Source organism: Lonchura striata, chromosome 2, assembly GCF_046129695.1.
Source record: "Lonchura striata isolate bLonStr1 chromosome 2, bLonStr1.mat, whole genome shotgun sequence".
In the NCBI taxonomy this organism is placed as follows: domain Eukaryota; kingdom Metazoa; phylum Chordata; class Aves; order Passeriformes; family Estrildidae; genus Lonchura; species Lonchura striata.
In genome coordinates, this window is record NC_134604.1 from 103,741,835 (window position 1) to 103,767,157 (window position 25,323).

Genomic DNA, 25,323 nt, shown 5'->3' on the forward strand with positions numbered 1-25,323 from the left:
TTTTCTAGCAATTCCTTTAGGCTTCTGTGGTAATGCTTAGTCACCTACAGCAGTGACAGGCTGGATATAAATTGCAACATAAACCCAACATGAATTACTATGTTGAAATATTTTAATTTTAAATGTGACAGCTGAGAACATTTTTTTCACATACACACAAAGGCACAAGCAGCATGCATATCCTTGAACAAAGATACCAGAGAGGGTGACAGCTTGGAGTTACCATCTCAGAGTAAAAAATACATGAGTACATATATATAGCAATAAACTGAAAAGCATATATCTTTTACATATGTGCATATACACACACATTCTGTATGGCTGCACATACATTCTGAATCTGTCATTGTGGGATGTGATTAAGTTATCATAAACTTTGATAACACATCAATTCTTCTATGCATCTTCATTTGTGGCATTCATTTTCTTCACTGTGTCCAGAGTTCTGATGTCACACCTTCCTCCATACTCTATTACCTCTTCTCTCCAACCCCTTCCCAAAGGCTGAATTATCATAGAAATTATGATAAATTCATCTTTAAATGCAGCTGAAAAGTCAGTAGAGAATGAATTTGGCATCCCCTTAACTTGTGTGTTATAAAAAAGTGATCCCAATAGGATCACTGGGTCAGTGATAAAAACCTGCAGGTACTCAGGAGTAAAACATAGTTCTGAAATAGATCCTTTCATTTCCTGCCTTCCTATTTATTTTTTAACAGTTGACACTGATCTCTGCAACAAGGGGGAAGAAGCCGAGATACAATTTCAGTTCTTTATTTGTGTGGTCAGTCTGATAAGAGTCAGTTTTAAAAAGGAAGAACACAGAAAATACAATTTATCTCCACAGCATCACAACCATAATCATTAAGATTTGAATGTCATAGAGCTGAGTCAGCACTAGAGTGTGACTGTACAGAGAAACTCTATAGAAGGAACCAAGAGCTTAACATCAGAGCAATGCAAGAATCTGTTCTGGATCAGACCACAACCCTGTACCTCCTCTGGAAAGCCATCTAACTTACCCAATACAGAAGCTGAATCTTAAGAAGGAAAGGCTGATGTGTAACATGCTGACTATTACAATGCTCAATTGCAATTTCTCACAGGAATAGCAAAGAGCTGCTAGGGGTCATGAACTTCATGCCATCCTAGCACCAAAGGAAACTGCTCCTAACTGTGACTTTCTCAGGCTTTCTTACTCAGAAATAGAACCTCAACATGCTACTTTATTTTATCAGCGTGGTTCATGCATCTGTGCTGATTGACATATTACTATTTGCTGCATCCTCTTTTGAAAATATTTTAAACTTCACAGGAAAGCCAGAATCCATTCTTCTGTATTGCAAGACATCACATTTCATCTGTTTAACCCGAGCCCAACTGTTCTTTGGGTGTCCTGATAAGTTAGGACATCAATCTTGATGAGAGGTACCAGAGATGCAGTTTTGTGCTCATGACATACTGCTAAAAATTTATGTCTCCTATCCACTCAGCTTCCTGATTTCAAGAAACTGGGCTTTGTGCTAGAAATTAGAGATAATCAAAACTTTCTCCATTACATCAGAATCACTTCAGTACCAAGTACTCTCTTCCTGTTATTTATTTGCCATAGTTATGGCCACCATGGTGTCCCCTCTGTGTTGGGGAAGTTCTCTGTCCTTCACAGGTAAACTTGACAACTTTTAGAGCTGTGCAATACTCATACTGCACTTCATTCCACCAAGGGAAGAGATAAATAATCCAGCTGAAAAAGAGATTGTCCTCTAGCTGTACCAGTGAGATAAAGATCCCATCATTTAGCAGCTGACTTGGGAGCTGTTCAACACAGACTCTAAGGACCCCTAACTGCAGCACCAAACATCACCATTACCATTTGGGCAGCATTTTACCTTTTTTGTTCCCAGTCCTTAACAAACCAAAGTGTTCTGTTCTACAATGCCATTTCCCAGTTCCACCCAGTCACACCAGTCTGACCTCTAGTCTTCAAGCCATGAGAAATAATTCACTAAGGAATATACAGTTCCATATTAAAACAAACAAAAAATTAGAAGAGACTGGCAAGGACACAAACAGAGCGCCAGAAAATACCATCTAGCCACCTCTTTTCATTGCAAAAATCAGTTTCCTCCCAAGGGAACACGAAAACCATCCAAACAGAAGTTGTAATAACTTTATAAAATCCCCAGAGATGGGAAACACCTGCTTTCCATTGTGCACACACTAGTAACTTCTGAGCCTCAGCTGCTACTTAGATGCCTGTGTCCTTGTTCAAAAAAGAATTATGATCCTTAACCTAATTTACACAATAATTTAAGTCAAACTCCCTTGCCTGTGTGTATCCACTTATTGCACACCTTTTTTCTGACAGAACTTCTATCCCTTATCAGGGAAATACAAAGGAGAGCTACTAATGGAAAGACAGCAGATGGTGACAAGACAGCAAAGACTGTAATGAGATTTCTCAAAGTAGACAAAGAAAATCTATCCAAAGCCTCAAATCGCATTTTTTCAGCCTCTTTTCCTAGCACTGGCATGTAAAATATTTCAGCAAATTCTAGCAGTAAATAATAAGAAAATCCAAATATATGGAAATACATGAAGAGTACTGAAAAGACAGGTTTCGGTGTGGAGCTTGGGTTTGGTTGGTTTGGTTTTGTGTGGTTGTTGGGTTTTTCTTTGAGTATTACAAGCACCTGTCCATTAGCCACCTCTAGTGACAGCTCTTGCCAAGACAGCATGCTGCTGCACTGCTGCTGCAGCACCCAGTGCCTGTCAGATTTCGTTCATGACTGCAGTAAAGTGCCGCTTCCCATCTAAATACAACATGGACTCTGAAATAAAGTGGAGAAAAGAGAGAACCACATTAGTACCTTAGTATCAATACTGGGCAACTACAACTTAACAGACTGGAAAAAGGAAGAAGTAATCCACACTATCATCAAAGCATAAAATCTATGTGGCTTGCCATGAAATCCTGTTGAATGATTTAAATGCCAATAGTTCATCTATTAAAATGACCAGTGTTCCAAGAGAAACAAATTCATCTTCTTTTACAGAATTATGATAAGAACATATTAATGGGATACTTGCCTCCATATGTCTTAGGTACAACTTGTGGGACCTCATTTTCTGATATAAATGTAAAATGGAAAATATTGGTAGTATGGTGCTCCCTGGTATTTGCATTGTAAACTTCACTGTGTACTCGAATTTGGATGTAGTTTTTTTCTGTGTAACAGACCTACACAATTAAAACAAGAGTTAGAGATTGTAATTTATCACCAGTGCTGAAAACTGGAACAGATTTCATTTCACCGTTAAACAAGAAAAGTCCCACACTCTCATAACACATAGCTCGTTACCAGTGAGTAACACTGGTGACAGCAAAGACAAGGTCTGCTCCTTTTCAAAAGGAAATCAACTCCTACCTGTCCAGAAAGCAGTAGTAAGGATCCAACTTCGACTGGCTTCTGAAACATGATATCATCAACAGATACAATAAAGGGTCTGGAACCCCTGAGGAAGCAAAAGAGAAATTTCTTCTCAAGAATATAAGGGATGTTTGCAAAAAAAAAATATCTACTTGTCAGCATTTTAATGAAGGTTACTAGAGAATAAATCTCTTCTTAAACAGAGGCTGCAGGAACTGTAAGGAGTTATGTCATCACTTGAAGAAATCTCTCACACCAATGAAGTACACACTTTCTAAGGATACATTATTGCACCATTATTGTATCTTATGACTTAGACTTTCTAGACAATCTTCATTACTCCAATCATACTTCCTAAGCTCAAGCAGTTAGCAGAAGAAGTTTAGAACCCACTCCTGTGTACTGAATGCAAAGATGTAATAATTATTTAATATAATGAATATGTTATATGGTTTTGAAGTCCATCTCAATAGCTTGGTAAGATAAAAGAAAACAGAAAATGGATGTATTTTCTGTCTTGACAAGTAATGCTTAAAACCCAAGCTCCAGGGAGCAAGATGCCAATTTCTTTGTAAATAGGATAGATGCTCCAAATAAAGCAGCACTGCGCACTAACAGACTAACAGTGCACAATTCTACCAGACATCTAAATTTTTTCAGCTCAGATTGCTATTAAGTTGGTTCGCTCGGGTTTCCAACCTGTGTGTATGAGCAAAATGCTCTGGATTATATAAAAATTGCAGGTCCACAACTCACCCATAGCTGCAAGCAGTTGCCCATCCCAGTTCAAATGCCTTTCTCATGAGAAAACCCCCAAAGATCCTATTAAAGATGTTCCGTTCCTGTACACAGAAACAAATACCAAATTATTTTCAAAGCCTTGTGTTGAAGTCTGCACTTCAGTTCGCAGTATTTAACAAAGTCCCAACACCTGAATATATAAAATGCACTAATGAAATATGTAAGTAAAATTCAAAATGTCCAAGGCAACTTTACTTAATAGGAGCTCATCTGACTAATTTGATAGCATAAGATAACAACCTAAAATTGTATCAGCAACCAAAGGCCAAACTCTCGGAAACACTTCGCAAAGGAATTTCTTTTCACAGAATGAACAGTCTGGTAAGAAAACAAGGTCATTAAAAATTGTCCATTTTGCTGTGGTAATGCATACAAATAACAAAAACCTGGCAAAAGAAACTAGGTTCTAAATTGCAAGGACTGCGGAAGCCAAACAAATAATGGTTTGACTAATTGTAGGCAAAAATCCATAGTCATAGAATGGTTTGGGTTGGAATGTGTGGCAGCAGCTCTCTCTCCACAGAGAGCAGCAGGCACAACTCCCAGGCATTGTCTTGGGGAAGGCTGTGAGAAGATCAGAGAAAAGAATGATAAACAATTCTTATCTTCACTTGCTGCACCAGTTGTTGTGCACATGTGGAATGTGTTTTAGAGATCTGTTTACCAAAGGGTGGTTTCTTAATTGGCCACTGGTGATGGTGTTTGGATTGAAGGACCAATTGGGTCCACCTGTGTGGATTGTGATTTTCTGTAAGGCCAATGGGTTTCTTAATAAGTGTGGTATAATAAAGTGATAGATCAGCCTTCTGAGAATCATGGAGTCAATGCTAATTATTACCTAGCTGGGGGCCTGTGACAACAGGAAGGGATCTTACAGACATCTAGCTCCACCTCCCTGCCATAAGCAGGGACACCTTGCAGTAGACCAGGCTGCTCAGAGCCCCATCCAGTCTGGCTCTGAACATTTCCAGAAATGGGGCATCCACAAATTCTCTGGGCAATCTGTTCCGGAGCCTTACTACAATCACAGTAAAAAATTTCTTCCTAATAGCTATTATAAACCTCTCCTCTTTCAGTTTAAAGCTATTACCCCTTGTTCTGTCACTATGTATCCCTGTAAAAATTCCCTCTCAAAATTACTTAAGTAACTTTCTGTAATTCATTAATATTTTTCAAAATACCTCAGGATGGCAAATCTGCAGGCCTTTTAGCTTTGCATCTTCCATCCACACTGAATTGGGTGGCAATTTACGACTCCGGAAACTCACTGTCCTTTGGAAGAGACAATAAACTTCACAGTCCACAGAATTAGCAGAATTCAGCAAGCCAAAAAAGCAGAAATAGCAAATGCAGACACATACTTAAAAAACCCACAAAAATATAGAACGCCAAAATAAACCCAAAACAGAAGTGTTACCACTAAACACTGCTCCAGCTGACCTTGAAGCCTTCTCTAAAGATGTCCTTAGATTTGTTACTGCAATAAATTTATGCACACGATCTTTCAAAAACTTTTGCTAATGTACAAGTTTATGTGAATGAAGAGGCTTGAGATAGGTATATGAAAGAAAAGATCAATCACAAAGTGCACGCTTTGTCAGAAAAGCCTTGTTCTGTATTTTAAGTCATAATAGGAAATAAAAGCACACAGTGAGCTAATAGAATAATTATACATCAAACATGCAGACAGTTTTTGAAGTTTTCAAACCTAGGCAGAAGTACAACCGCTAATTTTAAGAGAAAGCAAGTCTGCCTTTGGTAAACAGTTTTAAAAATAACAACTGTATAGGCTAATAAGTTAAAGAAATTATAAATTATCATAAATACAACACTGCACTAATGTAATGAAACATTGTTCTATCACTGTTGGTATCAGATGACTTCACACTAATCTCAAGTATAAGAGAAGCATGCTAACAACTCCCTCAAATAACGTTGTCAGGCACTGTATTTAAAACACATTGCAAGTTTATTTGGTTAAAAGGTGACCAGTTCCTGCTCTCACTGTTTTTTTAATTAGATATCATGGCAGAAAACAAATTGTGCTAGTCACGACTGAAAAAAAACATTCCATTCTCTTATCTGGTTAAACATTATTACCATTTTTCCTCAAAAATACTCCTAACAGCTTGTTTAGAACAACAGAAGACTTTTCTAAGAGCTGCAGATGTCATATTAAAGTTTGTACCTGCATTTCAAATAAACTACCATAGAATTTAAATGTGCATTTATTCCAGACTACTCTGTTACGAGCACCCATTCAAAAGGCAATTTTCTCTTTCACAAGATGTCAGTTCTCCCTCACCCCTCCCCTTCTTGCCTTGTGTCCAGTGTATTAAGGAATATGTCATGCACAATGTTTCTTTCTTCTGCAGTGGGAGCCATTTTCAGTAAGGAAGCAGTGCTGAATTCAACCCTCTTCAACTTGTTCACTGAATAGTAAAAAAAAAAAACAAATAGTATTAAAGTTCAAAGAAAAAACAAACAATGGCTCTGAAAATTTTAACCTGAAATCAACCATCTTTCCATTTATTTTTTCTTTTCCTCCGTAAGTTAAAAGCTACATGGTGCTATAAATCCAAAGAGAAATGTAGCTTTTATAATTTTGACTGCAGTGAAATAAAAATAAAGCAGAAGTTCACTAGTACCTCACCAAAGTGATGAAGAACTTCTACACATATTTCATGACACCCACACACTGTTCCTACAGAAAACTTGAGTACTGCCCTCAAAGTACAGAGCATATCTAACAAGAAACCCTACAAAACAATCAGCTTCAGGTTTTGCCAATGGTACAAAATGAAAGTTTATGACAGAACTCATTACCATAGGCTGCAATGACTGAAATTTTAGCTTAAAAGATCTTCTGTCGATTTTATTCAGTCTTCAGTGTTTTTCTAATTCTCCATTTCAAAACTCCAGCTTGAAACAAATGAGGATGGAGCTATATGCTCCTTCCCCTGCTCTCCCACTTTTCCTAAGTTTCTTTCCAAAAGGAACATAAGCACCCAGACAGATAAGGAGCTGTGATGTCCTGCAGGCCCACCACGGGATGATCAGTTGGCCAGAGTATTAGGAGGCCCTGTGCTGCACTCAGATACAAAGCAGATGGAGCATCTTGCCAAGGGAGAAGTCCAGAGGGTGTGCAGGGCACATCAGGAGTGTCTGTCTGTTTAGCCCAAGAGTTTCCAAGCATGTGATAGCAGGCTTTTCAACTCTACTGACACAAATGGGACAGAACCAAAATCTCATTTTAAACAAATTAGGAACATTTCTAAGTAGCAGAACTCCTGAACTTTGCTTCCTCACAGCTATTAAGTTTAAACTGAGGCAGATGTGCATACTACCAGGAACATGACATACATTCCCCTTGCTTGAAGATTTCTTCCTCCTCAGGGCTCTCAGGAATGAGTGGATTAACAAATGCTGGCCTATGGACAAGAAGTTTTTTTAAGTTACAAATTTTACAAGAATTTGTGCCATAAATACATTGTAATAGTCTTTCATTTCTGCTTGCATACACAGTACAAGATGAAATTACATTCTTCAGGTTATATGATAAAAATAAATATGGCTGCCAACAGACTATCACATTAGCTTTAAGTCTGAAGAGGCAGTTAAATGATCCAACCACTACCTAGTACAATCAAGAAAGAGAAAGTGACACGTCTATGGTTTTTAAGAAGATAAAATTTTACTCATAAATTATAATGAAAATTGTTCAAGAATAAAGCTGTTCAGAAACTCAGGAAATGAAACAGGATGATCTAGAATAGTCTAAAGCAAAACTTGACTGGTACCATTCCTCCTTGAACAGAAGAAGCACAGTGCTGTAGCCAGCAAGTGTTTTTATAATCTACATGCTCCCTTGACAGCCTTATCAACAGCCAAAAGCTGTTTACCATGTGTACCACTTATCAAAGATCATTACATGCCTTGAGCACAAGATTTCTGTTTATTTTGCTGCACAAATAAGTTTACTTTAACCTAATTATATAACATTTAATTACTTGCACAAGTAAGAAAAACACTTATTTTCAAGAGCTGATTTCCCCATAGTTTCTAATTACTATTTTTTAACTTTCAAAATTTATACAAATGCTGAGAACAACATACATATACATACACATGTGCACACACACAGAGACCTGCTGAAAAATTCACCTCTACCCCTAGCCTTTACTTGGGCTGGCAACAAGAGGCAGAGAGGTGCTTTTTTCTTAGAACAAGCTGATCTTTCCTGGTTTGCTAAACCCCTGGATTTTGGACATCACCAGCTCCTTCTCCATCACAGAGCTCATTTCCCCTCAGCTCAGCACACATCTACATCAGCTCTCCTGGCCATGCCCCAAGCTCCTGAGATGCAAGTTTGCTATGGTCCCAAAGCCACACAACACTGTTTCTGTAGGGCTACAGCCAACCTAACATATCCTGTACCTCTCTGAAGGGTTTTGACCTCACATAAATACCCTCCTTATATGGACAGAATGTTTCCACAACACAGCTGGCCTGTGGCCAGCTAGCTTGTACAACAGCCATGGAAGTTTGCATCTATGTGCACAAGTCCATGTAGGCTTGTCCTCAGTCAATCTGCTACTGTGTAATTACAGCACATTTTATGTCCTTATTTTGAAAAATTAGTCTTCAAAATGGGAACCATAATATATTTTGCTTTCTTAATGTATAGTATGTTCACTGGTTTTAGAAAAAGTCTGAAGAAGAAAAACCTTCTAATGTTATAAGGACCACATAATTATATTAAGTAAAACCCCTTCATTAAACACATATTTGTTAAATACAAGCAATTATTTAAACTAATTAGAAACAGAGAAATGTTTATTACTTGGGCAGGCTATCTAGGAAAGAGGTAAGAATTACAGCCATTTTTTTCTGATGCTGGAGTCATAAATCTAAACGGCAATTGAGCAGCCTTTTCTTCTAATAGCTAAGGAATTATAGAGAAAGTAAAACCAGAAAAATAACAAAATAAGTGTGTTTTTTGGTTTTTTTTATGTTCTCTGGGAATACTTACCAATTTCATTTTATTTATACAAGCAAGTTTTAACCTGAATTATTCTGATGACACCTATTAAGTGTATATTAGGGAATTAATGGTATTAGTCACTCAAAAACTATTTAACCACTGAAACTCAATCAATTCAAACAACTACTAGAATGCAGGTCAGTTTCTGGCAGACTCATTCACTTCCGTGTGCATTCAGACCAGTTACTCAAATTGACAGTAAAATCTGTTTAAAAAACGGGTCAGATCCCAAGACTACCAGCAATTCCTGGTATCATGACTGCTGAAGTTTGTCACAGGAAAGTTAACACTTGCCAGCAGAAAGCATCAGCTGTGTGGTTTATTTACCACCTACATTATATGGCTTCTACACATACAGAACGAGCTGCCATGTTTGCCATTTTCAGCATGGCAGAAGTCAGGAAATTTTTCCTGTCCTACAAATTACCTTTTATTCTCTGGGTCCCGGGCCACCATGACAAAGGTTGCATCTAACACAGGGCTGTAATCACCATCATGTAGCTAAAAGAGACAGGGAAAAAATACATTACTGAATTCTAAAATTGGGAATGTGCTTAGCAAGCTATTTACTTGACCTAAACTATTCAATCATACTGTTGATTCTGCTTACTTCCACATTCTGTCATTCCTTCCAATCCCTCCAACAATTGGTCAAAAATAAGGAAATAATTAAAACTTTCATTTCAGGAATTGTGCAATGTAAACATTTACTACTGAATGCTTATTAAAAACTTTGAGCAGGGAGGGGAGGAAATCAACACAGCCATTGTAAAAGGATCCACTTAACATTTACTCTGAGAAATGTCATAGCTTTTTCTTTATATATACCCCTAATTGCCACTAATGCCAGCACTGTAAGGAGTTCAGAACAAAAAGGTGTAACATTAGCCTCTACATGAGAAACTTTACTTAAGGATAACAGTTGAATAAAAAAAGCACCTGTTTACTTGAATTATCACAGAATCATAGAATCACAGAATAATTTGGGTTTGAAGGAACCTTAAAGACATCCAGTTCCAATCCCCCTGCAGGGACACCCTCCAAGATCAGGTGGCTCAAAGCCCCATCCAACTCAGCCTTGATCACTTCCAGGGATGGGGCATCTCTACTTCTCTTAGCAACCTGTTCCAGTACCTCACTGTACTCACAGTAAGTAATTTCTTCCCACTATCTCATCTAAACCAGTTCTCTCAGGTTGAAGCTGTTCCCCCTTGTCCTGTCACTATATGCTGTCGTATGCTTCCCCTGAAGCACCTCATGCCCATTGTAAGACAGAGAGAAGTCACAGGAACTAACCTGCAGCATGTGCATCTTCACTTCCATGGAGGTCTTCCCAACCCAAGAAACATTGCCTGTGAATTTGATGTCACAGTCTGGATGTATAATCTTCTGGCACAAATCTACAAGACAAATATTAGGGGTTACTGGAGACAGATCACTCACAACTAATACTAGACAGGCCAGACTTTCTAGGACCTTTATGTGATCTGAAAGTGGCAACACACACAAAGAAAACCCAGAAAAGACAGTTGTTGCAAGGGACCTCACTGCTTGTCTGCAGTTTCTGGCTCTGCAGACTTTGGAGTAGGAAGCAGGCAGAGAGGTGGACAGACAGTAGACCCAATGGAGTGTTCAGCAGAACAGGCCACACAAGCAAGGTCCAACTCACAAAAACAAACACTGTCCAATAATGAAGCTAAGAATCTGCACACAAAATAAAACTAAACACAAAAGTGCAGGAACCATATAAGTTACATTTTGAAGGGAAATTACATGAAATGCTGAAAAGCATCTATAGAAGCCTCCTCCCAACTCTTGTCAACAAAAGCCAGAAAACTTCAAAGCTAAAACAAGATGAAGAAAACTAAACAGGAGTGAAAAAGGTATCCTCAATAACAACCATAGGAAGGCAATAGCTGATGAAAGAGTGAGACAAGGAGATGAAACTATTTTATTTACTAAATTACCACTTACTGATTTTATCCACCAGAGCTGTAACTATGGATAAAGGAGACCTTTGCTGCATTTCCTGCTTGGTGTGAGTGTAGCAAATAAGAACTGTGAAGAGATCAAAAAGGGAGCCAGCTCTTTAGCAAAACCGTAAGTGGAGCAGATCAAAGTCATCTTTACAAAGCATAAGAGGTACCTGGAAAAACAAAATAGTGTCCTACTATGTGAAGCAAAGCTTCCACATCTTCATGTATGTAACACATAGGATTGCTATAAAGAAATCAGCACCAGCTATCTCAGTTTTATGCATATTTACTTACTACGAAGATAAATTTAACTAAGCATTTTAAACCAGCTCATCACTTGACTTCCAGTCTCACATAATCTCTCCACTCTACCTCTGCAGCTCCCTGTTTCAGACTCTTCCTAGCTTCTATTTTGATTTCATGAAGGCCGTCCAAGGATACATGCTATCTGAGGACTTTTTAAATACGGATTCCTTTAAAGAGGTGGAGATTAAATAGACTGTGCCTTACAGGCACAAAACAAAAGTCAGAGGTATTTATCACACTGCAATTACTACTAGCCAAAGCACTATTTAAACTAATTAGCTTTGTTCATAGGAGCACATTCAAGTAAACAGGCTCCTTGGAGTAATTCAAGGCTGCAAAGATATGTTTTTTTTCTAGTGTTCCTATAATTTTCACTCAACACAGATCTTCATTATCAAAAGTATCTGTACTGTACTTAATGAGATAAGACAGAATGAGTCCCCATATGGACTATTCACGTAACGATCCTTGCGGGGCCCTTCCAAACCAGAATATTCTGTGATCTGTGATATGGAAGATCTCTATCCTTCCAAGTAATCTTTTTTTCCCTATGTTTACTGAAGGCACAATTCTAAAACCTGTTAAGCCTATCAACTTATTGTATCAATATGACCACCCTGAACATCATTTAATTGGGACAGAATCTTGATTAATCCAAAATAATACATCCCCAGTGGAACTGACTGAAGCCCAGTATGACTGCAAACAAGGCAAAGACATTCTATGCTGTCACAGGAAAAAAATTGGATCTTCACAGATTTCTGGGGGAATTAAACAAAGCACAGAATAAAAAACAGGCTCATCTCATCTAACAATGCAGGATAACCAACAGTTTGAAGTCTCTTTTTCTAATTCAGGACAGATACTGAAACCAGTATCTTCCACCTCCCAGGAAGAAATATCAGTCATGCAGCTATTTCATCTATCCTCGATAGACATGCATTCATTTCTTTCTCTGCCTTCCTCAATTTTGTCCATCTGGTCTCTCAGAAGGAACAGAAAAAATATGTTCTATTCACAACTTCCCCTTAATAAGTACCTAATTCTTTGTCAAAAACTTCCATCAAAAATCTCCCAACCAACTACAGAACTAGGATGAAGGAGGAAATCACCTGGTGATGTTTTAAGAAAAAGTATCTGCCAGTTTTATTAACAACTTCATACTTATTACACAAAAGAAAAAGATTGTGAACTTTTCAATACCACAAATAAATAAAAAGGAGAAAAAAATTAAGAAAGCTAACTCATTAAATTACTGAGTTGGTTTTACCCTTAAAAACAATTTGCAGAACCTGAGAACATATACCAGTTGTTTTTAATTTGTTCTCAATGGATACATAACATTCTTTTCAGATTATACTCTCTTCTCCCCAAAGGGAACATTATAATATTTGCATCTCATTAACTGTTGGTGTTTGTGGCAGTTTTGGTTGAGATTTTTTTTTACAATTAAAAAAAATCCTAAGTTTTCATTTTCAATATGCACACCACAAATTTTCTCCGAGTTCACACTCAATGCAAATTCATAATCTAGGATCACTTTTCAGGAAAATTATTTTTGTAGCTGGTCCTTTAAAAATCTGACAGAGGCAAGATGCCAAATAATTTTGCTTCCATCTGTTCTTTATCATCCTTCCTTCTCTTTCACTACCAGTGTCTTCTTTTTTCCGTTCCCTTCTGAAATGGCAGAATTATGTTTCCCTCCAAGGTCCTACTGTGTCACACCCACCAGTACTTAGCAGTAATCAAACACACTTTGTGCAGCCTTTACAAAGGCACAGGTACATACCTCCTAAACTGTCAAGATCTTCAAGTATCCTTCCAAACCTGCAATACAGGGGGTTACAATTAAATACTTACATGGCAAACAGAAAGTTAACAATTTCCTGTAGGTGTAACACGGTTGCTTTGTTACCTTACAGTGTTGTGAACATTCAGGTATTTTTCTCTTATTTCAGGCTGACTTCCTAGAGGCAGAATAACTTCCAAGTAGCTATCCTTCATTCTCCTAGGAGGGAGATCTTCCTGCCGTTTTGCCAGTAAAGTATGAAGAGCTTTTCTTTCTTGCATTGCTTGCACATGATCCCTGGTAAGAAAAAAAACTTTTATTCTGAAGTGCAACAAGAGAACTGAAACCTTAACTAAAAGATGTCACATCAAAGATTATCCAAGTTAAAACCAAAACGTAGTAGAAATAGCAAGACACAGTGAACGCGTCTTGAAAAGAACGTGAAATGCACAAAATGAGAGATGCTAAGCAAGACTATTACAGAAATTTTTTAAATAGTTTGTGTACAAGTGGCAAGCACACACTTCACACTAATGAGATTAACAAAACGCATCTAATTCTGAAGGCTACCAAAATCATTCCCCTTGAAAACAACAAATCACACATAATTTAACCTATGAGGTCTTGCACATATTCATGTCTTCCAGAGCTACAGTATCACAAATCTTCCACACTGCCAATTTTAAAGGACTGACCATCAATTTACAATCTCTCCCAAAAAGTAAAGTTGATGCAGTGTTGGCTAGCACAAGAAGTAAAGCAGATGCACAGTGTTGGCTACCCCTAATGACAAGTGAACTAATCTGCTAAGATTTGCCATCATCCACAGGTGAGCTCCCCCATTGCAGTGTCAGTTCTAACAGCAAGCTCAAAGACAAAGAAAACAAACCTACTCTCTTCCTACACAGACATCTTAAAATTACAGAAAGTTACAGAAAGAAACAACACAGAAAAGGGAGAACAATTCCTTCAGAGTTGCTTTTCCAGCACCACCAAGTCAGAGGGGCTGCAACTCTCACAATGGAGAAGGGGCCAGCTTACTGTCACTTCTTTCCAATCTACCATGTTGATTCTTTGCACAGGTATCTGCAAGATGGAACAGTCCTCCCCAACACGCTCTCTTACCTGTTCCGAACTTCCCTCCCCTTAAAAGTGCAACCTGGCTGAATAAAGCAAGTAATTCTAAACATCCCTAAAATCAACACCCATCTATTAAAAAGCTAAGGGTTAAACATGCAACAGTTCTGGTATAAAGCCAAGCAGTATGCAAAAATATGGATCCATTCCATAGAGAAAGAGCATGCATAAAACATTAAGCAACCAGACTTAATGGTAAATTTCTGGATGTGTGCCATTCCTTCAAGTTGTGTTTGCTGCATTGCTAAGGTTTCAGTGACATTGTGTTTAACAAAACCAATTAAAAAAAAAAAAAGAAGAAGACAAAAAGAAAACAACATAAAACCATTTCAACAAAAAAAAATATTTTGTCTTAAGTTTTGACTTGGGATGAATTCTGGGTATTAACCACTTAATATGAAGACCTACTTGGCTGAGTATTATTTCAGAAAGTCAAGTTTCAACATATTTATATTACCTCTTTTCTGTTTAATAAGTTTCAGGGAAATGCAAATAATCCATGATCAAAAAGAATGAAAGTCAAGTAGAAAACTTCAATTAGTTTCATTTTCTTGTTTGTTTTAAACATGAGATGTGGTTTACCTCAGCTGGGAAACAAGATTACCATGCAGTTTAGAGGAAACAGAAAGATAACAACCTCCTGCAGAGGATTAATTATTTAAGTTATGCCACTAAACAGAAATGGAATATTACTGGATGACTAAAGAAAGATGCAAGAGCCTCTTATGATGCATCTTAATACTTTTTTAAAAAGTTTTTTCCAAGTTCTTTCAGTGAAAGGCTTAAAAGAAATTAATCAGAAAGTAAATCAGCAATTTGTCTACAAACATAGAGAAACCTAACAATAAAAATTTAACTATATTCTTTTTTCACCAGCTCCATCCCGGCTCCTCTGAGGTCAGCAGCAGAATTCTTCTTGGCTTCCACTTCAGAGTGTACTCTTCAATACGCAGAAGTATTAGGCTCAATGCAGTAACATTTTTCAACAGACAAATACTGTAACACACTGCAGTACTAGTCATACAGTAACAATAATTCATCTAAATACTAACTAGCACCTGCCCTAAACATTCTGAGGAATGTTTATGTATTTCTGAAATAACCACAACTCCATCTAGACTATGAACAGATTAATAATTTGAACCACAAGTACAACAACAGAATAAACACATAAGCAAGATATTTATTTTTCATAATAAATACAAAATGCCACTGGCCTTTACAAGAGAAATCACAAACCAAAGTCTCCTTTTAGCAAAATCAGTGGCTAAAGATGTTCCTCCAACATGCATTCCTCTTCTCTCCCAGCATTTCAGATATGTGTCCATCAGTCCTTCCCCAGCTCCCTTTTCAGGACCCCTATCAAGCTGTTCCTCAGATTTGTCCTCTTCAGTCATCCTGTGGCCTAACTCAGTTAAATTCCCATCTGTTCAGTCTCTGCATGTATCAACTCTTTGTCACTCTATTTTTAAAGTGAGTTCTCAAAGGCTACACAATCCATGTCCACCCAACCTCCCTGTATTTAACCTGTCACTCTCAAGCACTCCCATCTGTGATCTCCCTAGCTTTACTTCTTCACAGTAGCTAAAGAATTAATTAATCTGCAAAGCATTTCTGCTGTATTTTGTACAGCACGAGAGAAGTACCTGTCTAAGAAAAACACTGCTCTGGTGATCCTGGCCTCAGTCTGCTCTCCCTCCAGGATGGGAGCAGTGGGGAAAAAAAACAGATGGAAGATCAGACTTGACCAGAGCCCTCTAAAATCTTAGTTTTCCAATGGCATTTCTATATGGCATCATTCCTCCTCAGCCATTTAGGGATGTGGGAAAGGTTTTTTCATAAACAATTTCTAGAGCTGTTTCTAGCTGACTTGATGAAAAGTTCAAGCCCTCTCATGTTTAGACACTACTCTTACTAAGCAAAAATCAGGTTCCCATATTCAGGCATTTTTGTTAGAATGACTGAAATTGTGTTTAGATAAACTGAGTCAGAAGGCCTGGATACATCAGACACTTCACCCAGGCATGCCTTTCTTCAGTTCCCTATCACTGCACAAAGTGGGAAAAAAGAGCTCAGCAAACACAGCCAAAATTAACAAAAAAAAAAGGGACCAACCAAACTGCAATGAGTAATTCCTCCAGACTGCTAAATTGATTTTTCCAGACTGTAACAGCAGAGGGTTACAGTCAATTCTGGTTTATTCAATGTAATGGATGGGGAGGAAAGTAATTTGAATAAAGCCAAACCAGCAATTATTTAAAGTATATGTAAATTAATAAAAAATTAAGGTAGGGGAACAAAGGAAATGCTCCAGATGCTCCTGATTAAGAAGAGGCAGATCCCAAGTTGACAATTTTCCAAAGAGACACAGGTGCCATTCATTGGTACATAATGAACAAGCTCAGCTACCTCTGAAACCAGTGCAGGATAAACCCACCATGTAGGCAATCCACCTAGAGATAACTCAGCAACACAGATTGACAGTCAGACTCTACAGCTACTAACTCCCACTGCATTTAAAACTAGTGGGACAATCTTGTAAGTACCAAGATCAGATAATTTGTTTCTAAGAGAAATCTGAGAAATTTGTGATCCACGAGGTATCAATTCAGAAGCTTTTTATCAATTACCTTTTAGTGGGATCTTTTACTTCCCCTGACAGGAAGCTAACTATTGCTAATTTCTACTACCACAACCCTTAGCTCCATGCTGGTTTCAAAAATGAAGTAAAATGCATGTAATGCACACTGTACCTCCAGTTGGTAGATGCTCCCACTATATCCCTCAATTTGCTCCGCACTGGAAAAAAAAAAAAATCAAAGCAAATCAAGCTTAATTATGCAAGTGATAAACATGAGGTTGTTTAGTGTTAAAGGCACAATCCTCATCCCAGAACAGGAAGCTTAAGCAAATTCATGCAAATAGCAGCCCAGAAATGAAAGTTTGGCCAAATTCTCTGCTGCTGTTAGTAGGCATATCATAGTAATGGTCTGAGTAAAATGATGCCATAGCTTATTGCACATAGTCAACGACGAGTGTTTGTTAGTGCAGTCACCTCCAGTGCTAATCAACAGCTGAAAGACAGCATGGATCAAGATTAGATTGGGAAATTTTGATGTGAAAATATTAAGCCTAAACACAAACTGTGGAGATAACACAAATCAGAAAGTCATAAAAGAACATAAAAGGGAACAGTGCAGCTGGGAAATGGAATGAGGAGAATACCAATTAAATAATCCCACCCACAAAGGCAGGAAGTATCAGCAGACTGGTTCTTGCCAGCAGGGTTTTATAGCCCAAATTTTTAGCAATCTGGAAGAACACAGTGTTAAGACACTGAAGACAGGCCTGTACAATTTATTCTGGCCCTGTTTCACTCTCAGAGTTAATAGTAGTTCTGCACAATTTTTTCCTAAATTTCAAGAATAATCTACATAAGCATCTTTGCTATTCCTTCTCAGATGAGATTGTTAAGTGTGCTAAATTCCCATCAAATTTACCAAACTACTCCATGGCTGGTGAATGTTGGCTATTTAGAAACATCTGAAAACAAGCAGCAACAATTCCCAAGCTCAGAATAGAAGCTGAGAATTGTATAGAAGGGATCCCTTGCTTATATACAAAGATCTTTTATACCAGGAGGTTCAAATGTTAGGGACACATCAAGGAAGAGCAACCAAAAAATAGTCAGAATTTCATGGTAAAATTGAAAGAGGCTGCTGGTGAGTCACAAACTGATTCTTTAGTAGGCTTGGCATTTTTCAAACTAAATCCCCTGTCAGAGTATTCACAGTGTTCAGCAAGCTGGACTATAAACCCTGGAGGAGCCTAGCTGAATTCCTAGGATTGAAATCACATTCCACTCTCTCAGTCAGATCCGCTCAGCTCTGCTCCCCTCCTCCTCAGTCACTTCAGCTTCTGCCCAAGTCCCCCCACACCACCACTACTGTTATACCCCAAACCTCCCCTTCCCTGCTCCTTCCCCTGCAGCACCCTCAGCCCCTGTCCCTACACTCCCAGCCTGTTTCTGCTCTGCCTGCTAGAGAAGCACCAGCCTGAGCTAGAGGCAGGCAAGGAAATGACTGCAGCCAGCACATGGGTCCAGTGACTCACCAACAGCCAGCAAACACCAGTGTCCGTGGCTGACCCCAGCACCAGCTCTGGCACCCTAACAGATCTCTGATTTGGAAGCCAATTTTCACAAAATTTTTGGAAATATGTTTCTCTTTGAGACTGGTGGCTCATCTACTTTGGCTGACATCAACAAAAGGTTCTGGAAGATCAGGAAGACAAGAAGATAGGTGGACAAAGACAAAAAATAGATTGCTTAGGCCTCATTTCTTTACAAAATTAGGCTAAAAACATGTTTTGACATTAGAAGACTTCTACTACTAATTCTAAGAACAGAAAAAAAATTTGAAGGAAAGAAACTGATTGAAAATCTTGAGAGGTGTTTTCTTTCAGAAACAGGGAAGGTCTGATTCCTTTTTCCCTAAGTAGCAGCAGGCTTGCTTACAGAATAGGTATTACTTTCTTGTTACTCATACTCCACCTGTGAAGCTGCCATTGCATGCATTTGATCAATACAGTGTTAGCAGAAACACTTACAGCTTCTAGAACACAAAACCTCAATTTTTCAACAGTGTGCAGATTGTGCTGGGATGAACAGCAAATAAACAGCACTTTATCTTTGCTTAAACTAAATTCATCTTCCTTTTCAACTCTAAAGAGGTAAAAAGCTCTGAAAAAAATCTCATGTCCAAACCTGTATACAAGCTACTAGTCCCATTTAAGACATCTGATTTCCGCTTTAGGTATAAAAATAAATATTTTCCAGGCTGATAACATATTAAGATGTTTATCTTAACAATAAAAAGGACAAAGTGTAAAGCATTTCTAAATGTTGTCAAACCAAATCTAGTCCATTTTATGGTTCATAAGTACACGGTTTTTAACTTTTCCTATTTTTTCCTCCTGGGAAGACTATCTGCTCTTCTAGGTATTAGAAATTTAACTAACAACAGAAATTTAAGTAAGAAAATTAAGCACAAAAATCTATAAGCTATTTCTTTTCTTATCTGGAAAATGTCTTAATTGGCAAAACGGTTATAGCATATGGGACCTCTCCATCACGCTCACAATAGCATATTGCACAGTATCTCCTAAACTGGCATCAGTGGATCATCAATGCCAGAGCAGCAGGGTCTGAGTTTATTTGCACTGTGCTGTGGAAAAGGATACGAGGAAGGCAGCTGGACAAGATCACTGCATCCATCTCTACCAGTGAGATCCATGTCCTTCGTGCTGATGCCTCCCCAGCTGCATCCAGGTTCAGGGAGACCACCAGCTTTGGTACACAGCTTGGCCTGGACTTAAGTGAAGGATGAAGATTCAGATGTCTAAAATGAAGCCAAGTACTGCAGGAGCTGTTGCCGTGAGAGATTTTGAATCCCACAAGCCTCTTAGAAACGTTTTATCCAGCACTGTAGACAGAGTGTGCTGACAGAGATTTAGTGCAACACTGCCACAATTAAGACCAGGGCCATTCACCAAAGGCAAAGGGGCTTTAAACAAGGCAACAGAGAAGAATGATGGCACTTTATTTTTCATCAGTGTTAAAGCAAGGAAAAACAGTAGCTGAGTAAGTTTAGTGTTATAATATTTTAATATGTACAAATTACCACAACACACCATTAGTCACATGAATGGGTGACTGTCCTGTGGAGTACAAAACACAGGTTAGATTAACAATTAAAAGAAACAATGCAATTTACATCAAATAAGGAGTTACCTGATTATTCTACCTGCTTCTGTTCTGTTTAGGCACATGCTCCTTAATTTTAGTAACTGCAGGCAATCTATTTCTGATTTACAGTCAGTGTCCTTTAGTTTTCAACTCAGTTTGTCCTTTCCTTACAAGCCAGCTTTCCAGTTCCCTGACTATTGACTCTGTGTGGTGTCTGCTTCCAGTGTAATCCCAAACAGTTCTTCAAACCTGGGGCTACCATGTACAGCTGACAAACACTTAACTTTGGAAAGACTATCTGCAGCATTTTTAAGGAAGTGGGATGAGAGTTTTTCAGAGGAAAATTATGAAGTCCTGCTCTGTGTAGCCTTTGGGAGAGCCATGGAAGAAGTGAGGGCATTCACAATGGGAACCCAAAATTGTGAAAAGGAAGCATGAGGAAAACTAGTAAGAAAATACTGGGTATTTTGTGAAAGCATGGATACCAAATTGAAGAAATTGTGAAAAGGAAGCATGAGGAAAACTAGTAAGAAAATACTGGGTATTTTGTGAAAGCATGGATACCAAATTGAAGGTATAGTTTACATAACAGTAGAATAGTTTACATATCTGCAAAATTTTGAATTTGAACAATTTTGAAACAGAATCTCAAATGTTTAGTTATTGTAGTCCACAAAATATTAGTACCCCTTGGGGTACAAGGATGACCTCAGTTTCACTGTCTTTACTGGCCTTCTAGATGGCATCATTTTAAAATATTCAAATAAACACTCAAGGCAATCTGCAAGTATGCAACATCATGTATCCTTGTTTCACTCCTTCAACTTCCTAAATTGCCATTTATTAACAACAATGAAAATAAGTTATCTAACAACAAATAACCCTCATTTTCTCTTTTATTGGATAACCAGTAACTGTTGGTGTCTTCTGTTTCAAAGGAAAAAAGATCTCAGAAATAAGCAGAACTCCATTAAGGAATTACTTATGCCTGGCTCCAGCCTTTTTCCTCCTGCCCTTTTCAAAGCACAAGGGATTAGAATGCAAGAAAATATTTTTAAAAGCTTCTGAAACAGGAGCATTATAGCTTATTACTATTACAGCATTGAAACAAACTTTCAACACAAAGCTCTATTGACATGAGCAGTTTCACGAGGCAATGCTGCTGATCCGACTAAAAGATTTCTACAAATTTGCAAAATTAACAGGATTGACAGATTAAAAGTTTTGTACAGCATTATTTCCACTCAATTCTCCATTTCTTGGCCATTCTCTTCAGTCTCATTGTACCTATCTGCACTACATGGACTTTCTATCAAGACCCAAGCTGAGCAGCAGTTATCCTGCCAGAAAAGAACCAAGCTCTGCCAAGGCTAAAGAACCAGAGGAGCCTCTCAATCTGCAGTTTCAATGATTATGCATATTTGTGCCATTCACCTCCAAACACAGTGATTTTCTGCTGCTTCCTGAACACTTCTACCAGAAGCTGACAAGGGCACGTTCATTATCCAAACCATATTAATACATGAAGGGACACCACCTGAAAAAATAAACTCCTCACTAACATCATTAAATTTTCCAGAGCACAGCCATCTACCTTACCTTCAGACATGTCAGGAAGCCCTGGGGAGGCATTAGTCCCAGAAGTGAGTGTCCTAGCCAGAACAGAAGGAAGCTTCCTCATGATGCACAACCTATAGGCAGAGCAGAAGAATTTAGTGTCATTAAAAATAATCCCATGAAAATAATTTAGGATTTAATGTTGGATTTATGCTGGTGATTTTAGAAGCACAGGTCTTTACTTTCAGCTTGATTTTTAGAACTAGATACTATCAGTTCAACAGTTCCACTAATTACTTGCTACTAAAACAACAGAGGTGCCCTTAATGCTGGTAAAACTCCAGTTAATGCTGTGGATTCTCCAGTGCAAACAAGGGTCTCATTCCCCTTGAAATTCCAATTGACACCTTTCGTTATCTAAATACAAGAGAGAAGAATGCTTCACTGGTAGTAATTGTTCTCTTCACTGACTATTCAGATGCCCTGAGACAACCAATTTAGATTCAACACTAGTTTCTACCTTGTAGCATCTTAACACAGATGGGATCCATGTGCCTCTAGGAAATCATCCATGACCTTAACTATGCACTTCTCCTGCACTTGGCTGGTGTGCATAGCAGTGGAAGGAGGAATATACCAAAAAGGATTTCACAAGATCTCACAAGCAGTCCCGTTCAGCTAAGCCTGGTTTTCTCCTCCAAAGCCATAACCATTAAGCAAGAAGGGACAAGCATGAAACCCTTCAGAAAATGCAATCCACCCACAATTCACTAAGTATTCTACAAGGTAACTAGCCAGCACTACTCCTCTAGGCAAGCATAACTGTGGTAACACAAAACACACAGAGGGTGTGTAAACCCCCTGGTGACAGCTCACAGCATCAGCCTAACAAGGAATATGGATTACTGGTCCCTTCATTTTCTTCCTCCAGGACTAGGGTTCCACCTCAAAAAAAGGAAAGGTGGCAGGTCCTCAGGCACCAACAGAAAAGCAAGGCCATTTACACATCTCACTCTCTTTCTCCCTTCATGTATGTGTACGCTATCTACACATATGTATCATGTACACACAGGCCTTCACTGTCTGCAGATGCACATGGAGGCCTTAAGAGAGTAAAAGGGAAAACAAACACACACACACACACCAAGTAACAAAAAAAAAACAAAAAAAAAACAAAAAAAAAAAAAACCAACAAAAAACCAACACAACACTCTGAAGGCAGCGGAGTCCCGTATGCACAGGAATGAGGTGAATGGCGATACGCCTCTGTGACTGCTGCAGCCTCGGGACTCGGTGTAGCACGGCACGGCGCGGCACGGCACGGCACGGCACGGCCAGCAAACGCCTTCCCGCCGCAGCCGCGCCCCGCGGGGCCCCTCACGCCCGAGCCCGCGCTGCCCGCGGCGCTGCTCCGTTCCGGGTGCCCCGCCCTGGCCGCGCCCCAGCCCCTCATGGCGCCATCTCCCCCGGCCGCCGTTCCCCACCGCGCCGCAGGACGCGGGGCCGCCTTACCGGGCGGGCAGCATGGTGCTCGCCGGGTCTGTCACCGCGGGGCCTGCCCAGCCACACGGTCCTCCCGCGGCAGACTCGCGGCTCGCCGCGCACAGCACGGGCTCCGGGCCGCCCGCAGCTGGCAGCCCTCGCTCTGCCCCGGGATCGCCGCACCACGGCCCCGTTCCCTGTGGCGGCCGCTCCCCGGGGCGGAGGTTAGGGCAGGACACCGTTAGTCGTCGGGCGGGCCCGGCAGAGCGGGCGGGCCCTGCCGGGGCTTGCTCTTAATAAACGTCGTTATTTTTTTCGTTTTAATGCTCCATTTTTTTCACTGTGCCGTGAGGAAGGCGGGCTGGCGGCGCTCCGCTGGGCACTGTGCCCGGAGCCTGAGGCGAGCCCCACGCCGTCACACGGCCTCCTGCTCCGGCCCGTCACTTGGTGGCACTGCTAGGGAAGGGAACTGCGAGCCTCGGAATTTTCCAAGAGTCTTAAAATCGTGAAGAGTGACGTTATCACTCTGTGCCATACCCTGAAGGAGGGTGTACCAGCCCCAGGCAACCAGCGACAGGACGAGAGGACACAGTCTTATGTGTGTCAGGGGAGATTTAGGTTGGACATTAGGTAGAACAATTTCTTCACGGAAAGGGTGTTTAGACATTGGAATGGACTGCCCAGGGAGGTTGCTGGAATCACCGTCCCTAGAAGTGTTTAAGGAAAAACTGGGTGTGGCACTCAGTGCCACGGTCTGGGTGACACGTTGGTGTTCAGTCACAGGTAGGACTAGATAATCATCTCGGGCCGTTTCCAGCCTAATTCACGTTGTGAAAATACAGCTGTGTGCTTTGCACAGCCAAACAATCAACAAGTTCAAGCAATCAGATTTTTTTTTTTTTTTTATTCCTGGGAGCTGAAGAAACTTAGAGAGCGACGACAAGGGCCCTGCACTGGGGTGTGTGGCAGAGGGGCAGCCCTGGCTCAATACCAAGACACCACAGAGCCCATAAGGACCAGAGCATTTGTCATAATCGTGTCTGCACCTCTTGGGGACTGGAATATATACCTGTGTCCAGGTGCAGCCCATGGCTTCCACACCAACCACAATGTTTGTGGTTCTTACTGGCCATTTCAGCTTGCCAACAAAACAGTGTATACAGGAGGTACAAGGTAGCCATGAAGTTGCTAAGCACACTTTGCTAAAGACTTAGTAAATGACCAGCAAGATTGGATGAGGATATGAGAAAACTCTGGCAAACACAAAGTACATTGACCAGAGTATTCCTCACATGTAAGGGTAACACCTGAAAACTAGATGGTCTTTAAAGTGCCTCCCAACCGAAACCATGCTGTGATTCCGTGAAAAAGCTGAGGGCGCTATCGCAAAGCTTCTCGCTCATCTGGTCGTGGGAAAAAAATGTGGAAACCTGGTATGCATGTGTGCTGAAAGTTCAAAAATCAAGGTGCCACGAAAAGAATCACCTCTAGGCAGTGCAGAAGCCCGTGCCAAAGACAATCTGTGACTGTGATACATAATACAAACAACTACTCATTGTGCAAACCCCTCTTAGTTAAAAGGAAACATTTCACAGGTTTCTTTTTAAAACCTGAGATATTTCCCCCTGATTTAAGTACACTGCAGGATCAGAGCCAAAGGGACTTCTACTGTATCCAAATACAATACTTCTATTGTATCCAAAACTGAGGCCTGGCTGGATTTTTTCCCATCATTTATTTCTATAACTTTTATACCCCAAATCATTTGCACACATGATATAGATGATTTTTGGATTCAGGCAGATAATTAGTTATGTCTAAATCCCAAATGCGTTAAACTGCGTAATTACAAATGGCAAATAAGATGCATTAGCCTACAGGAATAGGGTTCTAATGATCTAAAAAATGTTTTCAAAGATAATAAAGAAAAATTATGGGCCTTTTATTGCCAGCATGTGGAAATTCATGTAGCTTGATCACATGAAACTGTTAATTTTGCATTTACCCTGAATTCTGAGCATTGCTTATGCAGTATTTATTTAGTATTTGGACTA

General features: G+C 39.5%; 1 protein-coding gene across 2 annotated transcripts; it reads right to left on the reverse strand.

Annotated features, from left to right (window-relative positions):
- Positions 1 to 94: 94 nt before the first annotated feature.
- ACOT9 (acyl-CoA thioesterase 9) lies at positions 95 to 23,708 on the reverse strand. 2 transcript variants are annotated; one of them, XM_021552949.2, is made up of 16 exons: positions 23,300 to 23,708; positions 21,830 to 21,921; positions 20,176 to 20,202; positions 17,238 to 17,283; positions 13,474 to 13,644; positions 13,348 to 13,385; positions 11,251 to 11,334; positions 10,573 to 10,676; positions 9,704 to 9,777; positions 7,596 to 7,663; positions 6,553 to 6,664; positions 5,414 to 5,504; positions 4,188 to 4,273; positions 3,429 to 3,516; positions 3,091 to 3,241; positions 95 to 2,831 (listed from the first exon to the last, which is right to left on the reverse strand). In XM_021552949.2, exons 1-16 carry the CDS (start codon positions 23,311 to 23,313, stop codon positions 2,773 to 2,775), a joined length of 1,305 nt encoding a protein of 434 aa, XP_021408624.2. In that variant the 5' UTR covers positions 23,314 to 23,708; the 3' UTR covers positions 95 to 2,772. The 2 variants fall into 2 exon arrangements, with proteins under 2 accessions (XP_021408624.2, XP_021408625.2); XM_021552950.2 differs by lacking the exon at positions 20,176 to 20,202.
- Positions 23,709 to 25,323: the final 1,615 nt, after the last annotated feature.

Excerpts from the sequence above, each read along its gene's own strand:
- ACOT9 (XM_021552949.2), bottom strand. Across the intron at positions 6,665-7,595 it reads AATCTTCAAGCAAGGGGAAT|TGAACAAGTTGAAGAGGGTT; the intron begins GTATGTCATGTT and ends TTTACTATTCAG. Across the intron at positions 2,832-3,090 it reads TGTACCTAAGACATATGGAG|AGTCCATGTTGTATTTAGAT; the intron begins GCAAGTATCCCA and ends ACTTTATTTCAG.